At 35.7% G+C, this 16,951-nt stretch overlaps 1 protein-coding gene across 1 annotated transcript; it reads right to left on the reverse strand.

Moving 5' to 3' along the window:
- Window positions 1–1,021: 1,021 nt before the first annotated feature.
- On the reverse strand, window positions 1,022–16,428 carry LOC117064058 (alcohol dehydrogenase 1A). The gene is made up of 10 exons (XM_033178134.1): window positions 16,356–16,428; window positions 15,963–16,159; window positions 12,599–12,700; window positions 11,882–12,020; window positions 9,673–9,760; window positions 9,356–9,575; window positions 7,278–7,538; window positions 4,833–4,968; window positions 4,108–4,246; window positions 1,022–1,303 (listed from the first exon to the last, which is right to left on the reverse strand). The coding sequence occupies exons 2-10, from the start codon at window positions 15,978–15,980 to the stop codon at window positions 1,279–1,281; spliced, it is 1,128 nt and encodes a 375-aa protein (XP_033034025.1). The 5' UTR covers window positions 15,981–16,159; window positions 16,356–16,428; the 3' UTR covers window positions 1,022–1,278.
- Between the last annotated feature and the right edge of the window lie 523 nt (window positions 16,429–16,951).

The raw sequence follows: 16,951 nt of genomic DNA on the forward strand, positions 1-16,951 counted from the left end.
TATATATGAAAACATTTTTTCCTTGTCTATATTTTTAAATTATTTTTTAATACCAGAATTTAAATTTTTCTCCATGCTCAGAATTTCATTTCAAAAACGTTCATGATATTATTGAAGTCAATCCCCAACTTTATTTGTTTTCATATATCATGAGAAGTCAAAGAATCAAAGCGATATATTCTCACAACCATGCACATTTTCTCCCTGTCTTCTTCGTTCCTGTGTCTGTCACTCTCATAATCCTGTTTCAGCACCTATGAAGGCACTTCTGTGCAATACTTAATTACAGACCTAGCCAATAATTTCTACACTGGAATATATATATATATATATTGTAGGTGTTTGTGCCATTTCTCAGTTACCAATTTTGCATTCTGAGTTCACAGCATTTGCCACCCCATCTCTACACTTAAAGCCACCATATAGCTTTTAAATACTTTATAGGCATTTTCAGTCATCATCTAAATAATCATGTATAGCTATAAACTAATACTATTTAGTCAATGAAGCACTTTCATGAGCAAAAATTACAAATTTCTTGAACATGATTCCGGGAATAGTTCAGTTTTTACAATTAGTAATTGAGCCTTTGTCATATGAGGCAAGAAATCTTCTATTATTTTTAAAAATCAATTGTACATCGACCATAAAGAAACAGTATAAAAGCCATAAAAGCACTATCCTTTACTGTAGTAAAATGTGGGACATTTTATTTGAATTCCCAAGAAATTTCTTGTATTTAGAACTCTTGGACCTTCACTACTTGTAAATGTGAATCTATCCTTTACCTTACCATAGCTTTTACCCTAGGGATTTGGTACATTTTATTTAAAAAAGGAAAATGCTGAGAGTGAAAATTGAGATAGAGATAGGAGACTTCAAGCACAGTGGCCGAGCAGGTGTGTGTCAGGGCAAGTGAAGATTTCTCTCCACTGGATTCAATGACTAAAGATTATGAAGATACCAAAAATGCAAGAAGTCACAGGAAATATTTTTCCTCAATAGCAAAGATGACACAGTAGAATGGTTAAGAAGGACGGTTTATTGGCTTCAATTTCCCAGCTGATGTTCAACACTTTATTTAGTTCTCACTTGAATTTTAAATTTTTGCTTGAAAAATAATTTCCCATCAATTTCCATTTCTTTGGAAAGCCCCCATGTGCAATTTATTGAAAACATCTCTGAAGAGCAGAATTATGATATTTCCCAGCTGTTGCTCCAGATCATGTAGGGTAGAGGAGGCTGAAGACTGCTACAAGGGAAGGCATCTCTACTGTTTCAAAAGGTCAGGATGGTACGGATACTGTAATAGGAAAGAAGAGACATTGTGTTAACATTTAGACAACCCACATGCTTCCGTGTGAGAGTCCAAGGAGCATCTGAGTTGTCTTAGTGAAAATCTGTCTGTGATCCCAGCTACCCTATTTCCATCCCCATACATCTGATTCAAGTCAAAGGAAGTTCATCTTTTTTGGTTTTCTCTTTTTTTTATTTTTTTATTTTTTCTCCAATCTTAATCTCACACAACATCCTGTTGTGTGAGATTATGCAATGAATATGCCTGTCATTTAGACTTCAATACTCCATTAGCATCTTCAAAAAATCATTTTTACATGCCCACGTCCCTAGTGTAATAAGAAATATAAACAACACTAGATAATAACTTGCAGTAAGTTCTTACTATTTGTCACATTCTTTGTGCATTTTCTTAAACTTCAACCTAAACATCAACACTAGGAGGTAGGTTTCCATATTATTTCTGTTTTAGAGATTATAAAAACTGAGACTTAGAAAGATTTGTAACTTGCTCTAGTAGCACATCTTGTATGGAGTGTTGGGATTCAAACCCAAATACAAATTTGCAAAAATTATAAGATGATGGATAACTTGCCTGAAAGAACTGATAATTTAAGAAAGACCATGCTGGAAATTTTAAAAGACCTTTGATACAGAGATGTTTAAGGATTCTTAGAAGTAGAGAATAAAGTCGATTTGTATTAATTCTAAGATTCTTTATTCTTGTGAAGATTACAAATGGAACATTTACACTAGAACTAATGCCTCTTCTATAAACCAACTTATGAGTAAATATTTTTAGAAAATGATGGTCTTTGTGACTCTTTAATAATTTTAATTTTTAACATATATGTATATGCATATGCATATATGAGAAAAATATATGCATATAATTCAGAGAATGCAAGACAGCAGGAAGAAGAAAGCAAAACTAATCCATAATCTCCCAACCTAGAAGTAACAATTCTCAATGTTTTCCTGAATTTCTATGAACTTTTTCTAGAAATATGTGCATGTTTTACTGTTTTTGATGAAAAGTTGAGACATTGCATATACAATATATACAATTTATATTCTTCATTAAATGAGCCTAAAATTAAATCATGAGAATTTCCCAATGAAGTCATTTCTTTTTGGTCGTTTCATTCATTTCTGATAGATGACTGGAATTTATGAATTTAATTTCCTTGTATTGAACTTTAGAATGCTTCTAAAGTTCTAACCAGTAAACATATATGTATGTTTGAATAGTTGATTATTTCTGTAGAATGGATTTCTAGAAATGGAATTGCTGGGGCAAATGATTCAGTCATTTTTTTTAACGGTTTCTGATACATATTACCAAATGGCTTTTCCAGAAGTATGTATCAATTACTACTGAAAGTACATGAAAGTGCCCAACTCACCTTGCTCTTACCAACATTCAATATTACAATTTTAAATCTTTGCTTATTGATAGGATTAATTATATTTACAAATGCATATTACTATATGACATTCTCATAAAATGAATTTAGGCATGCTTCATGACTTCTTATGTTGCTGAACACTGTCCTCCGGTTTTGTTCATCTCTATATTTGCCATCATCTTTTCAATCTTATGATGATGATCCCAATGATGATGTCAATGGTAATAATAATGACAGTGATAACTAACCTTTGATGACTACTGTTTTCCATATGTACACGCACTCTTGAGGGGCAGTGCGGTTCAACAGAGAGCGAATAGATTTGCTAATAACAAGATCTACTTTTGAATCCTGGCTCTCCTTACTACCACTTGATGATTTTGGCAAAGTCATGTCTTCTCCATGTCTCTGTTTCTCTTCTCTAAGATAGTGAGATAGAGACTGACACTGAGCATTGTTTGGGAATCACATGAGATAATGCAGGTAAGACACTTAGTAGAACAGCCGGTGGTCTGTGAGTGCTAGTTTCCTTCCTTCCTCAAGAATGTTGTCAGTTAAAGTATCTAGTATAATGATTGTGTGAATGCCAAAGAAACACTATTTAAAGTTGAAAATCTCATGAAAATAGGTGTGGGATAGCAGAAAAATCTCAGACTCTGGACTAGAAGACAAAGGTTAGATATAACTGCATGTTTCCAGTTGTGCCGCATGTAAATGCAGGTGACAAAATGCATTTTATTAGCTGGTTGTAACTGTTAAATATTAGAGATAGGAAATAGAATTGGCTTATTTTTCTAAGCTTCAGAGAAAATGTACGACAAACATTTAAAATAGTGCTTAGTACTCTTCTCTTTTATGATAACTTAATTGGTAGAAAAAGTTTTCTTAAGCTACAAAAGAAAAAGAAAAAAACTAGTATTATCTACCTAGAAAACAATCCAAATGTAATTCCACCTACTCCTGCAATGAAAATGTTGAGGATGTCCTGAAAATTATTTAAATATGCAGACACTTAGTGTCAGCTTTACATAGGTAGAAGGAAGAGGATTCAAAGTCACCATGTTATAATTATGGTTGTTTAAATAGACTTGTTTTTTGTGGGTTTTTTTTTTTTTTTTTTTTTGGCAAATGTGAGTGTTCTCTTTTAAGGAAGGCTGAGTGGCTCAGATCATTTAGATTTGCAGTAATCAACATAATTTGATTTCAGCAGAATAGGAAATGCAAAGCAACTGTTTTTAGCTTCTCACAGTATGATCCTACAAGTGCTCCATGCAAAGACTGAACAGGTAATGGAAAACCAAGAGACTCTATTTTTTCTCATCCTTCCACCTTTTTCATTCTCTGCTAGACAATCCCCTGTGGTAGAAAAAAAAAGCAAAACAGAAAACTAACTTAAATCTACCTTTTCCCAGAGTGAAGCAGGTCAAAGCCTTCATTTATTTTTTCAAAAGGTAAAACATGGGTTATTAATGCATCCAGTGAAAATTTCTTAGCCATAAAATCAGCCACAAGTTTTGGGATACCTTCTTTACTCTTAAAGCCTGAAAAGAAGACAGTATCATTGTTGGATTTGACCAGGGTCAGTAGAAGAATTGAAGAGATTTTCCAAATAAATGAAAATTTAGAAAAGGTGCTTCATTCCAGACTGCTATAACTGAGGATAAGAAGAGATAGAATACTTCAATATGCTTTTACAGTGCCTTGACTTAAAAAAAAATCACAGACAAACAAAGTTTCTTAGTTCTTTTGTCTCTCACATAGAAATAATACTACAGATGTTTATGCCCAAAGTAGAGGAGCAAATTTATCAGTTGTCTAAATTTGGGCATAGATATGAAATATTGTTGTAGATTTCCATGTTCTACGAAAAATGTCCATGCCTTCTTACACAGTCACAAGTACAAAAACAGATGGAGATGAAAGATCCTGGGTTATGGTTACAACAGAAAAGTTTATATCGGGACCTTCTGTCTGCATTGTTTCCATATCTAGTTGATTTGGAGACTGTAGATAGAAAAGGAATTTTAGTTTATTTTTGATTTGTTTTCAAAACCTCACCTTGTCAATTGTAGAAGTAGAGATATATTGATGTTAATGAGAATTTGGCACTTGAGCCCAACTACATACCACCATAAACAGCCCCCTTCCAGGTGCGTCCAGTCAGTAGCAGCATAGGGTTTATCGAGAGGTTCTGGGAATCAGGAGGTACCCCTACGATGACACTTGTGCCACATGCCTCATGACAACATAACAGGGAAGCCATCTGGAATAAAGTGAATATTTGGCATCTTTAACGTGGAGTCGCATAGTTCCTACTCATAATACACAATATCATGTATTAGGCTTAGCTGGATTGTGAGTGTGCAGAGGAAAGAGATCATGTCTTTTGCTCCTTCATTCCCCTTTTTTGCATAGGATAGTGCTTTGGATTTAGGAAATGCCCAGAAAGTGTGTTTTTTTTTTTTAATGAAAGAATGGATGAATAAATTGGAGTGCACTTAATTATTCCTAATAAAGGAATAAGGAGGCAGACATCATTATAAACATACATAAAGCATAAAATTTCATCATCACATAATTCTCAGGTGATCTGTGAGTTAGTGAATTCATTTTTCATTGATTTATTACATAGGTATTTTGAACCCAGTACTTTCAACCAGATATGTTGATTGTGAACAAGATAAATGATTATATCACTGAAATTTGTCTCTTGTCCACTGACGGTCTCCCTCTTAAGTGGATTCCTATTCTACTGTCCATTACTCAAATGGACATGTTTTAAATGTTGTTTTATTATCTCCCCAAATACATATTGGTTTTACATTAAAATACACTGATTATTTGGAAACCTCAAGAGACAGTTCAGAAAATGTTTTCCAGGCATCTTTTGGAACACGTTCTGTAGTTAGAAAATGGTTTAGGATCCACATAGGTATATAATGATTAGTTCTTTGATTTTGGATTCTGACCATTGGAAGACCACACATCCTCAGAACATGTGGGTGTCAGACATTTGGTATCTTGAGATAAGGTACACTCGAGTTCCACATGAGAAAACGGATGAAAATATAGAAAAAGAGCATAAGGAGAAAAGCTGTAGCCCTGGAAAAAGTTGAATTCTTTTGACATTTTATTCCTCTGTGGCATCTGTTCCAGGCCAAGGCTGCCGAGAGCTTTGATCTTAGGGTGCCCCTCCCTGTTACCCACACTGCTGGATCTTCTAGAAAACCTCAGCAATGGAAATTTGTTGGTTTCTGGAGACTTTTTGAGTAGGATTCTAGAGAATTCTGGGTAGGTGAAATATAGCTAGAGATGTGTTTCCCACTGCAAAGATGTGTTTCCCATATTTGTAACTGGTTGGAAGAAATACCATGTAATAAGCCAAAGATGATGTAAGCACTGCAAGATTAGAAATAGTATTTCATATCAATAATGCCAACTGAGGCTGGGTGTGGTGGCTCATGCCTATACTCTCAGCACTTTTGGAGGCTGAGGTAGGAGAATCACTTGAGTCCAGGGGGTTGAGGCTGCGGCGAGTTATAATTATGCCACTGCACTTCAGCCTAGGTGACAGAGTGAGACCCTGTCTCAAAAAAAAAAAAAAAAAAAACAAACAAAAGACAGCTGATATTTATTGGGAGCTTACCATATGACAGATAGCACTGTGCTAACTATATCACATGCGTTGTCTCATGTAATCTATAAGCAATGCTATGAGATGCATAGCTTTTAAACTTTGGGGGATGGTAAAGTCTATTGACTTTTCTTTTTTTTTTTCTTTTTTCTTTCCTTTTGTTTTTTGAGACGGAGTTTCACTATGTCATCCACGCTGGAGTGTAATGGCACGATCTTGGCTCACTGCAACCTCCGCCTCCTAGGTTCAAGTGATTGTCTTGCCTCAGCCTCCCGAGTAGCTGGGATTGCAGGTATGCGCTACACCACCATACCTGGCTGATTTTTGTATTTTTAGTAGAGACTGTGGACTTTTCAAAGTATTCAGTCCAACTAGTATTGGGTACTAGCTATGTGCCAGGCACTGTCCCGTTTCTGTGATAAAATACAGTGATGTCTCAAAGCAGTCAATTTCCTTAGGGCATATTTTTGTTAATAAAACAGCAGTTGGCCTAAAATTGCTCATTTCTTTTGCTCAAATAGTAACATGTTTAAAATTTGGAATTTATTAAGAACATATGCAAAATTATTAAACCATTTTTTTAAGAATGTGGGAGAAAAACAAAACATTTCAATTTGAGAACAGAATTTGTATTATTTATGTTTACTTGAACTTACAGTTTTTAACTAAAAATTAATAAAGTAAATCTGTAATTGCTCAGTTAAGAAAAACAAGCCCTTTTCTTTTCCTCTAGAAGAAATATGACTTGAGACAGGTTTGCATAGTTGATGGAAGAAAAGATTTCTCATAACAAAAATTAAACAAGCCAGGTAACAGATGATGGGAAATTTCCATTCATCATTAAAAATATCCTTTATATATAAAACATATATTCTGCAGCCTAAATGCATCCTCCAGGTTGCAGAGGCAGAAATCTCAGGGCATGTCACGGTACATACCATGGTGTCAAGCCGACCGATGACTTCAAACGAAAAATCCACACCTCCATCAGTCATTTCCTTTAGCACCTCCTGGATGGGTTTCTTGTAGTCTTGAGGGTTGATGCATTCAGTGGCACCCAACTCTTTGGCCTTTGCAAATTTGTCCTTGTTGATGTCCACCGCAATGATTCTGGCTGCTCCAGCTGCTTTACAGCCCATAACAGCAGATAGGCCGACCCCTCCCAGGCCAAACACAGCACAGGTAGAGCCTGGGGTGACCTATGTTTTCAGAAAATGCAAAAATGGATTCAGTAATGATTGTTAGAAAGTGCCTAAGCTTTATAAAGTGTCATGCCTATGTGTTTATCAAGAGCTACTCAGACTCTTCTGTCCAACCTTTTATCAAAACCTCTTCTGGCTTCAGTTGCTTTATTTTTAAATTCAAGGGGATGAACTAGTTGAGTGGTTCTCAAACTGCTGCATATTAGATTCATCTGGGGAGCTTTACAAACTCTCCCACCGTCCAGGTCACAGCCCATGTCAATTAAATGAGAATCTCTGCAGGTGGAACTCAATCCCCAGGTGACTCCAATGGGAAGGTCAGGCTGGGAACCAGGGCACCGGATGATCTTTGAAATCCAGATGGCAGTGATTACAGTCTTGAAGGGACTCTCAATTGCTGAAATCCCATGACAGTCAGCTTCAATATCTCATACATACACAAAGGCAATATTTGGAAAATAAAATAAGTGGAAAAGGCTACTCCAAGAGACTGAAAAATATTCCACTTACACCCTCTGTAATTAACGCCTTGGTTCATTTATGTTCAGTAGTTGTGACCAGTATATCCCTGCTTTAAAAATACACTCGTGAACAACACAGCAATGAAACGTTTGTCTATATGTCAATAATAAATACAATTTACTGTTATGAGTAGCCTCATCTTCTGTCTTGGGTAGGCTCTCTTTGACCACCTGCTAGCACGGATGAGGCACTGAACAAGGTACTAAGTGCTAAAGTCAGAAATTTGGAAAAGATGCCTTCTGAATTGTTTTTTGGTTGGCTAGTGATTATTTATTAAACCTAGTCTCCCACAGTCAGTCTTCATTGTGGGTGACATGCTTTCCTGTCCCGAGTAATCTCATCCTTATATTCCCTTAAGGGTATCTATTCACTCATTCATTCACCAAGTGTTATTCATACTATGGGGACAACACCATTTTCTACCTTACTTAGAAAAATACAAGACTTGTGACTGTGATTTTAAAACACGAATAATTATGTATTGCGAGCTAAGATTCAGCAGGAGAATTGAAAAAGATATTTTAGTCTCAGCTCTCATATTAAAAAGATATTTTAGTCTCAGCACTGAGACTTTGGGCAAATATCTTTATAACTCTGGACCTCGGTTTCATAAAATAAAGCATACTACTAGATTTTCAGCCTACTCAGATGAGGAGCCTTTAAAGAATTTCTGCTTGAAATTGACCACTTCTGAAGTATATGTGTGTGTTCATGGCAGGGGAGTTAGTTTTAGCAGTGAAATCCCATAATGAGTGAATTATGCATCACTGAAGCTTCATTACTTTCTGTGTAAGAATCCACAGAGTGGGTGAGCCTTGGTTTGGAAGTGCATCAGGTAAGGTTTTGAACTCTACTGTTGATCCTAATTCTGGGAGTAGAGGATCCATAGACTAGATGCTCCTCAAGGACAAACACTTATTTCATTTACTTTTGCTATCTCAGAAGCTAGCAGAACCTATGGTGCCTGAGGCACATATAGGTGCTCTCTAATTGTTGAATGAATTACTAAATGAGTTCTCAGGCCTAAAATTTCATGATCTCATAAAGAGCAAATACAGAAGAGTAGTTATTGAAAATGAAATCTTTACATTTTCTTAACTCTCAACAACTTTTTAATCTGATAAACGTGAAATTTCTAGCATGTGCTCTCAATTCTTTCTGGATTGTGTTTCTATTCTTAGCCAACATTCAAAATCTACAAAAATAATCTTTGATTCTTGGGAGAAATTGCTTCCCTTTGGGTTCCTGACAGTCTGCATGTAACTGTTTTTATCATCCGTTGTTATTCTTACCTTGGCAACTTTGACTGCAGACCCATAACCAGTTGAAAATGCACAGCCAATAAGGCAGACTTTCTCCATGGGTGAGGCTGCATCAATTTTGGCTACTGCATTCTCATCCACCACCGTGTACTGGGAGAAGGTGCTGACACCGAGGAAGTGGTGAATGGACTTCCCCCTGCTGGTGAACCTGCTGGTGCCATCCTGCATGGTCCCCCGAGGATTGCTCACACTGGGCAGTGCAATACACAGACACACAAAGGCATGAGACAGGAGCATAACTAATGTGCAAACTCAATGTCAGTGGAGGGAGAGCCTCAGAAACCTACTCATTTTTCAAGCAGCAGTTTCTCTCCGGGTTTTTGCAGATTCTGCATTTTCCACACTGAGGAATAGCGAGTGGGATGACTTTATCACCTAGAGAGGGATAAAACAAATTCTTTCACAATTTCTATCCAGTATTAATAGAGCATAAACTTAAAGCTCACATGTCTTTGAAATATTAGAAACATGTGTCTTTAAAAGTCTCCAAGAAATACAGTTCAATGACAACTATGTCATTTGTCATTGCCTGCCACAGCCTCGTTTCCAGTTTGGTTTTATAAGTGCCTGAAGATTCCTAGAGAGGAAATGCAAATATGGGAAACAACATGGATTAAAAAAATTGCTTCCACTGTATTAATAGTTACTTTTATGTAGCATATCAATTTCTCCTGGAGGCTTTACAAACGTTTAATTTAATCCTTAACTATTTAAATCTTAATGTAAGCATAAATATAAATTTTAGTTGAAAGTAGGGTATAATAGTGCCACTAGATGTTGGTAAGACCTGGTTTTTGTTATAGTTTGATTTACAATAAAAATGAGAATTTTAAACTAATTCTTTTCTTTTCAAAGTGACTAGGTTTATCTTTATTATGAAATGAATGCTTTTAAAATGATCTTAGTTCTTTTTTTGAGGAAAACTATCAAAAATGGGACAAAGAACAATTCCAGAAATTTCTCTGGAAATTTCAACCCTCCACAATAAGTTAGGCACTTTTAGGACAAGAACTGACTTTGAAATGTTTTTAGCTGGTAATTTGTGAATTATCTACTTTTCCTGTTATAGTGGAGTGAGCACAGGTAAAAAGTAAGGGTGTCATTTTGTTATTAACTTATTACTAACTAATTAGTGATTATTATTTTTATTTAGTAGTTATTATTAGTAATTTAGCAGTTATTAGTTATTATTTAGTAGTTATTAATTTATTACTACTAAAGGAATTAGTAGAAGCTGAAACCCAAATTGGACAGTTCATTTAATTTTTCTGTTCACAGTTCAAATAAGTATTTGGTGAAGTGGCAGGTCCAAGCTAGTGCCTAAAGTGATTTTCTAGACTGTAATCCCAGCACTTTGGGAGACCAAGGCGGGAAGATCACGAGGTCAGGAGATCAAGACCACCCTGGCTAATATAGTGAAACCCTCTCTCTACTAAAAATACAAAAAATTAGCTGGGCATGGTGGTGGGTGCCTGTGGTCCCAGCTACTCGGGAGGCTGAGGCAGAAGAATGGCGTGAACCTGGGAGGTGGAAGTTGCAGTGAGCTGAGATTGCGCCACTGTACTCCAGCCTGGGTGACAGAGTGAGACTCCATCTCAAAATAAATAAATAAATTAAATTAAATAATAAAATAAAATGAAAGTGATTTTTTAGAATTAAACATAATTTTTATTTTTAATTACCTATGCTACCTATTCGCAAGACCAAGAAAAATGGTTGCCCCATAACATTTTGTGGGTAAAATTTATGTGAAAATGATGGTATGGAAATGTCCTAGTTATTCTCCCTTTATAATTAGTAATCTGTAACCAGTCACATTGAAGCATGGCTGAAGGTAATAAGGCAGACATTGTTGATGGTGGATGGCTCCTTCTATGTTTCTTTCATTTCCTTTCACCTAGTCAGTTTCATTGATTCTATGCTCAGGAAGAGAGACCATGTTGGAAGATGAAATTGGTGACGGGGCTGCATAGGTCACCTAAGAAAGGGTCAAGTTTATTCATGTTTACTCCATGAATACTCCATGTTTACTCCATGTTTACTCCACAAGTTGGAGGCTATGTAGCCTCCACCTTGTGAACTCAGCACAGAACAGTTTCCATACTTATGTTTTTTCCCTCCTCCCGTTTCTAGTTGTCTGCGCCCTGACAGAAGAAGACCGTGTTCAGCAACACTAACATGAAGTTATTAGATTATGAATGCCACGCTGGTAGGCACTGTGTCCCTTTTGATCCTCACATATCTCCAGGCTCCAACCTGGTGCCTGGCATCTAGCAGATGCTCAGTACATAATGGTTGAAGGGTAGAATACATGCGTGCCTGAAGACATACATGCTTGAGTCAGGCAGGCAGAGAGAGAAAGAGGAAACCCCTGAAGTCCTGGCTGCGTGTGACCTTCTGCAAGCCCTTTTGTCTCTCGTTGCCTCGGTTTCCTCATCCAGGCTGGGAATCCTGGGATGGTGAACCAAGCATGTTCCCTGAGTGTGAATCCTGTACCTGGTTTGACTGTAGTCACCCCTTCTCCAACACTTTCCACGATGCCGGCTGCCTCATGGCCTAAAATTACAGGAAGTGGGGTCACCAGGTTGCCACTAACCACGTGGTCATCTGTGCGACAGATTCCTACAGCCACCATCTACAGAATAAAGAGAAGATGTTCAGATTCAGAAAAGATTGTAACTAGATAAATTTAACATACCCAGATTCCTGAAATTGTGCTTCTAAAATGTATTCAAAGGTTTTGCTATACTCCCTACTATTCCTAAATATGAAAGATTCGGTTTATCCTCAAGGTTATTCAGTCTAAAACCCGTCTCTACCTTCCTTTCTTGAATTAAACAATTCAGAATAATCTGAAATATTTAAGTCATATACAAGAATGCACGCTTTAAAAAACATAAGTAGAAATAGCAAAGTAACACATGGAAAATAATGTTAATTGATTTTGAAGTCTTGATAAATATCCTTTGGAATTTTTTTCTGTACAAACATATAAATTCTTTTGTATTTTACTGGAATTATACTGTATGTACTCTTTGATCACTTTTTAAACATTTAAAATTTAAATTTTACCTTTCCTTGACAACAAATGTAATTTTATTTTCTGGATGATCATGTAAGATATGCCTCTTAGCGGATTTTTTGATGTTTCCATTTTAATAGTCTCTGAATTTCTTAAATGTAAAATGAAATACAAATGGAAAAATACTTCACCTTAATGCGAACTTCATAAGCCTTAGGAGGTGCAACCTCCACATCCTCAATGGAAAAGGGTTTGTTTACCTCCCATAGCACAGCTGCTTTGCATTTGATTACCTAGAAAATCAAACAGAGAGATGGTGACAGGGTTTTCCCACTCTTGAAGTCAGAAATTGTGTCTTTTCATCTTTGTACATGTAATATTGGGTCCCATGTCTGGTACCTAACAAGTGCTCCATGGAAATGAAGTACTCTGGTTTATAAAGAGAATAAAAGTATTTTTTTAAAAAGCAATAACATAAGGAAAGATAAACAAAGTATAATAAGACATTGAGAAAAACGGAATATATTTATTTAGGCCATTCTTATGTTGTTGTATTTTTCTCTGAAGGTGTTTATTCCTGATATTTCCTAATGCTGTCCTGAAAATGCTTGTTTACCCACAACTATAGGCTGATACATGAAGTTAGAAGTCACCTTTATTTTGCTGACAGAGTCAGTGTCTGTTTACATAAAATAAACTGCTTTCTTGCTCAATTTTCTGCTTAGGCCAAAAGGATCTGACTCTATAAGAACAGTTCTACGGGTTTACCTTCCTATGTACGATGATATTTCTTTCTCTCTCTATTTGCTTATTGTCCTCTTTTAATTTTCTCTCTCCACCACTTCTGTGTGCTACTTGTTTCCTACTCATTTGAAACTTAGCTTTGGCAGCCTGTTTTGTAATCTAATTTATGTGTAGAGACTCCTTCCAGCTTAGATTTGAGCCAAATATTATAGAGATTAGAGTTGGTGGTGTGTGTGTGTGTGCGCGCACATGTGTATGTGTATAGACTCAGACCCACACATGTATATTTTAAAACTGGAGAAACAGTGTGTTTGAATTTCTGTCTAGCAGAGCTTGTCCATAGATGTTCTTAAAAATAAAGTTCAGCATATATTTCTAGTGCTTGGCAGTATACTGTAAAACCCATCTTCATTGTGGTAAAGCATGTATAGTTTGCAGAGCCCTTTCTAGAAAGAATCAACATAATTGCAAATATAATTTAAAAATTCAATTGAGATTTATTTTTCTGCCAATTTATTTCATTATTTATTTGCCAAATTTTTCAACTTTGTAGGATGTTCAACATGGTCAATGCCAAAATAAATATCAGAATATTTAGACAGAAGGTACTAATAGTAGGAAGTTTCTTATTATCAGGTGCTTATGATGTGACAGGCACATACATTGTGGCCTGTGCTGGGTAAATTACATGCATTATTTTTATTTTTATTTTAAAATTTATCCATTGATTGGTTTTTAATTTCAATAGTTTTTGGGGTTCAGGTGGTTTTTGGTTACACGGATAAGTTCCTTAGTGGTGATTTCTGAGATTTTGGTGCACCCCTCACCCGAGCAGTGTAAACTGAACCCAATATGTAGTCTTTTATCTCTCATTCCCCCTATTGCCCTTTTCCCTCAGTCCCCAAAGTCCATTATATCATTCTTATCCTTTATGTCCTCACAGTTTAGCTATCACTTTTAAGTGAGAACATTGGATATTTGGTGTTCCATTGCTGAGTTACTTCACTTAGAATAATGGCCTCCAGCTCCATCCAAGTTGCTGCAAAGGCCATTATTTCGTCTGTTTTACAGCTGAGTAGTATTCCGTGGTGTACATGTACCACATTTTCTTTATCCACTTGTTAGTTGATGGGCATTTAGGTTGATTCCATATTTTTGCAATTGCAAATTGTGCTGCTATAAATGATGCGCATTATTTTTAAACCTGACAAGGCTGCTACCAGGACAGTACTATTGAATTACTGGCTTATTTTACAGCTGAAATAATTGAGGATCAAATGACTCAGTGATTGAATAATTTTCCCAAAGTCTGAAAGCCAGCTGTACAGAGAATAACAATTAATCTAGCCTCACATTTTCAGTATTCTGTGATGTTAAAAAGTTAGCAAAAAGTTAAATAGCAATAATAATAATAGTGGCTAATATTTATTTAAATATTAATATTTAATAGTGGCTAATTTTAATCCTGTACCAGATATGATTCTAAGTGCTTTACAGTATTTATTTAATTCTCAAAACTACTTCATGAGATAGATGTTAGTGTTGTCACCATTTAGCATTTGAGGGAAATAAAATGCAGGACGGGTAAACACAAATGAAATGCTGTCAAAAAGCTAAGTTATTGATGTTGCACCCAAGAGGGGAGGATTGTCCATTTCAACAGTTATTATTTTCATTAATATAGTTGGTTTATACTTTTGCTCTATGAACTTATTATTTCTTTTAAGTTGAGTTTGGTAAATTTGAATTTTCTTTTTTAGTAATTTTCTATTAGGAATGTAAATATTAATTAGTAATCAATGGAAGTAAAGTGAGGTGGAATAAGAGCAGTAACAATGGGCTATTGGTGATTTCCAACTGGTCTTATTGATATGAGCCTGTTTGTCACACAACGTAGAGAGAAGCCTCAGAACCTTTAAATTGAATTATCATGGTGAGATATTTTACTGTGTGGTACACTCCTAACACAACAAACGACTGGAAATACTTGCACAGGTTTATGTAATTAAATAATTAAAAAATATCAATTGATTATATTGAATGACCACATGCACCTGTAAACACATTGAACAAATAAGCGCAAATTTATAGAAGAAAAAAACAAATATCTGTATTCCTAGTGGTAAGTGATTCAAATTGTATTATTATTCAAATTGTATTATTAATTTTCTGTGAAACCATATTAACTTTTAAATGGGGAAGATACTGTTCCATAGGATTTTTGTGGAAATTCCCTGAATTGTATCATAATGGACCCCTTTTAATCAGAATTTGCATGCTGATGTCTTGCTTAACCTTGATGATTCTAAGGCTGTGAGATCAAAGAGCATTCTGTAAGATATTTTATAGTAAGGTTGAGGGATATTTCAGTCTTCTGAATCAAATTCCTCTCATCAAACTTCTATCAGATAACTTTCTTGTGTTCATAAAAATATGAATACAAATAACACATTTGAATTATGGTATCTTATTATAAAGATAACTTGTGATTAAAGACTTTTCTAACTTTAGATTTACAAATCAGTCATGATTAGTTTGGAATAAACTATCATATTTGCAAATTTATTTAATGTAGGAAATAAAGACTTAATAGATACAGGTTTTATACATTCCTGTTAACGATGTTTAAGAATAGCTTATTTCCACTGCAGTTCAGTATACATTACATATTGAGGTGTATATTGCATATCATATTTCAGTGTATCATTTCTAATTTAGATAATAATTTTAAATTATTCTTCAAATACTGTATTCCTTTCTTTGTTATATTGATGAGAATATATTACCAAGAGTAATATATTTTTTGCTTACTTTTCCTGCTGTGCTCATGTTGTTTCTGTCTTCTCTGCAGACCAGGAGACTGGTGAGTCTTTGTGGATTTCTTCTCTGCTTGAGTGCATAAAGCAGATATATTGCACAGACGTTTATTTTGTTGCTTGTGTAACATCCAATTCCAATTCCACACGTGACCGATGTCTTTAAGCCACACCCATTGGATTATTCTCAGACTGTCAAAACAAAGAAAAGGGTACTGAACCAGCCATCAAAATATTGACTTCCAAATTCCAGATAAGATTTTGTTTTCATTAGGTTAAATATTAAGTTAAAGTGATAAATTGTAATCACTTTCTCTTTTCCTCACTCTCCCCCCAGCCTCTGGAATTCCTTGTTTCTCTTCTCTCACTCCCACATTGGTCCTTTTACCTTGTATTCCCTTTGTCTGCACTAAGCTGTAATTTTGAATCCACATGGGGCAGCTAGGAAGGAAGAGGAGTAAGGAAACAGGAAAAACGAAGTAGAGCAGAGAGAGCACCCTCGTTGTCTTTACAGCAGAGAATCAGACTCCCAGTTAGTCACAGCAAAGGGGATCACTGCGCCTGGCAATTCTGCTTGACTCAAAACTAGTAAGTATGGACTGAACCCCTCCCTGTGTCAGGCACTAAGTTGGGTCCAGTGGAGTAGCAGTGATGAATTCAAGACATGACCTTTGCCTGTGCCAAGAGATAGTATGGGGCAACAGTGATGGCATGGCTTTTGGGACCAGGCCAACCCCATTCCGTACTTGTTCTGTGTGCTTGGACTTATTATTTCACTGAATTTTTTTTGCCTTAGTTTCCTTATCTGTAAGATGAAGATGAATAATAGCATCATTTTAAAGGACTGTTTAGTGAATAAAGGAAATAATCCATGTAAAACACTCATCATGGAGTTTGGCAGATAGGAGTACCCTCCAAAATGTTAGCTGCAATTATTATTCATAAAAGGAAGTTCACGATTTATGGGGAAAAGACACACAGGCA

Source organism: Trachypithecus francoisi, unplaced genomic scaffold (genome assembly GCF_009764315.1).
Source record: "Trachypithecus francoisi isolate TF-2019V2 unplaced genomic scaffold, Tfra_2.0 Contig01566, whole genome shotgun sequence".
Lineage (NCBI taxonomy): Eukaryota > Metazoa > Chordata > Mammalia > Primates > Cercopithecidae > Trachypithecus > Trachypithecus francoisi.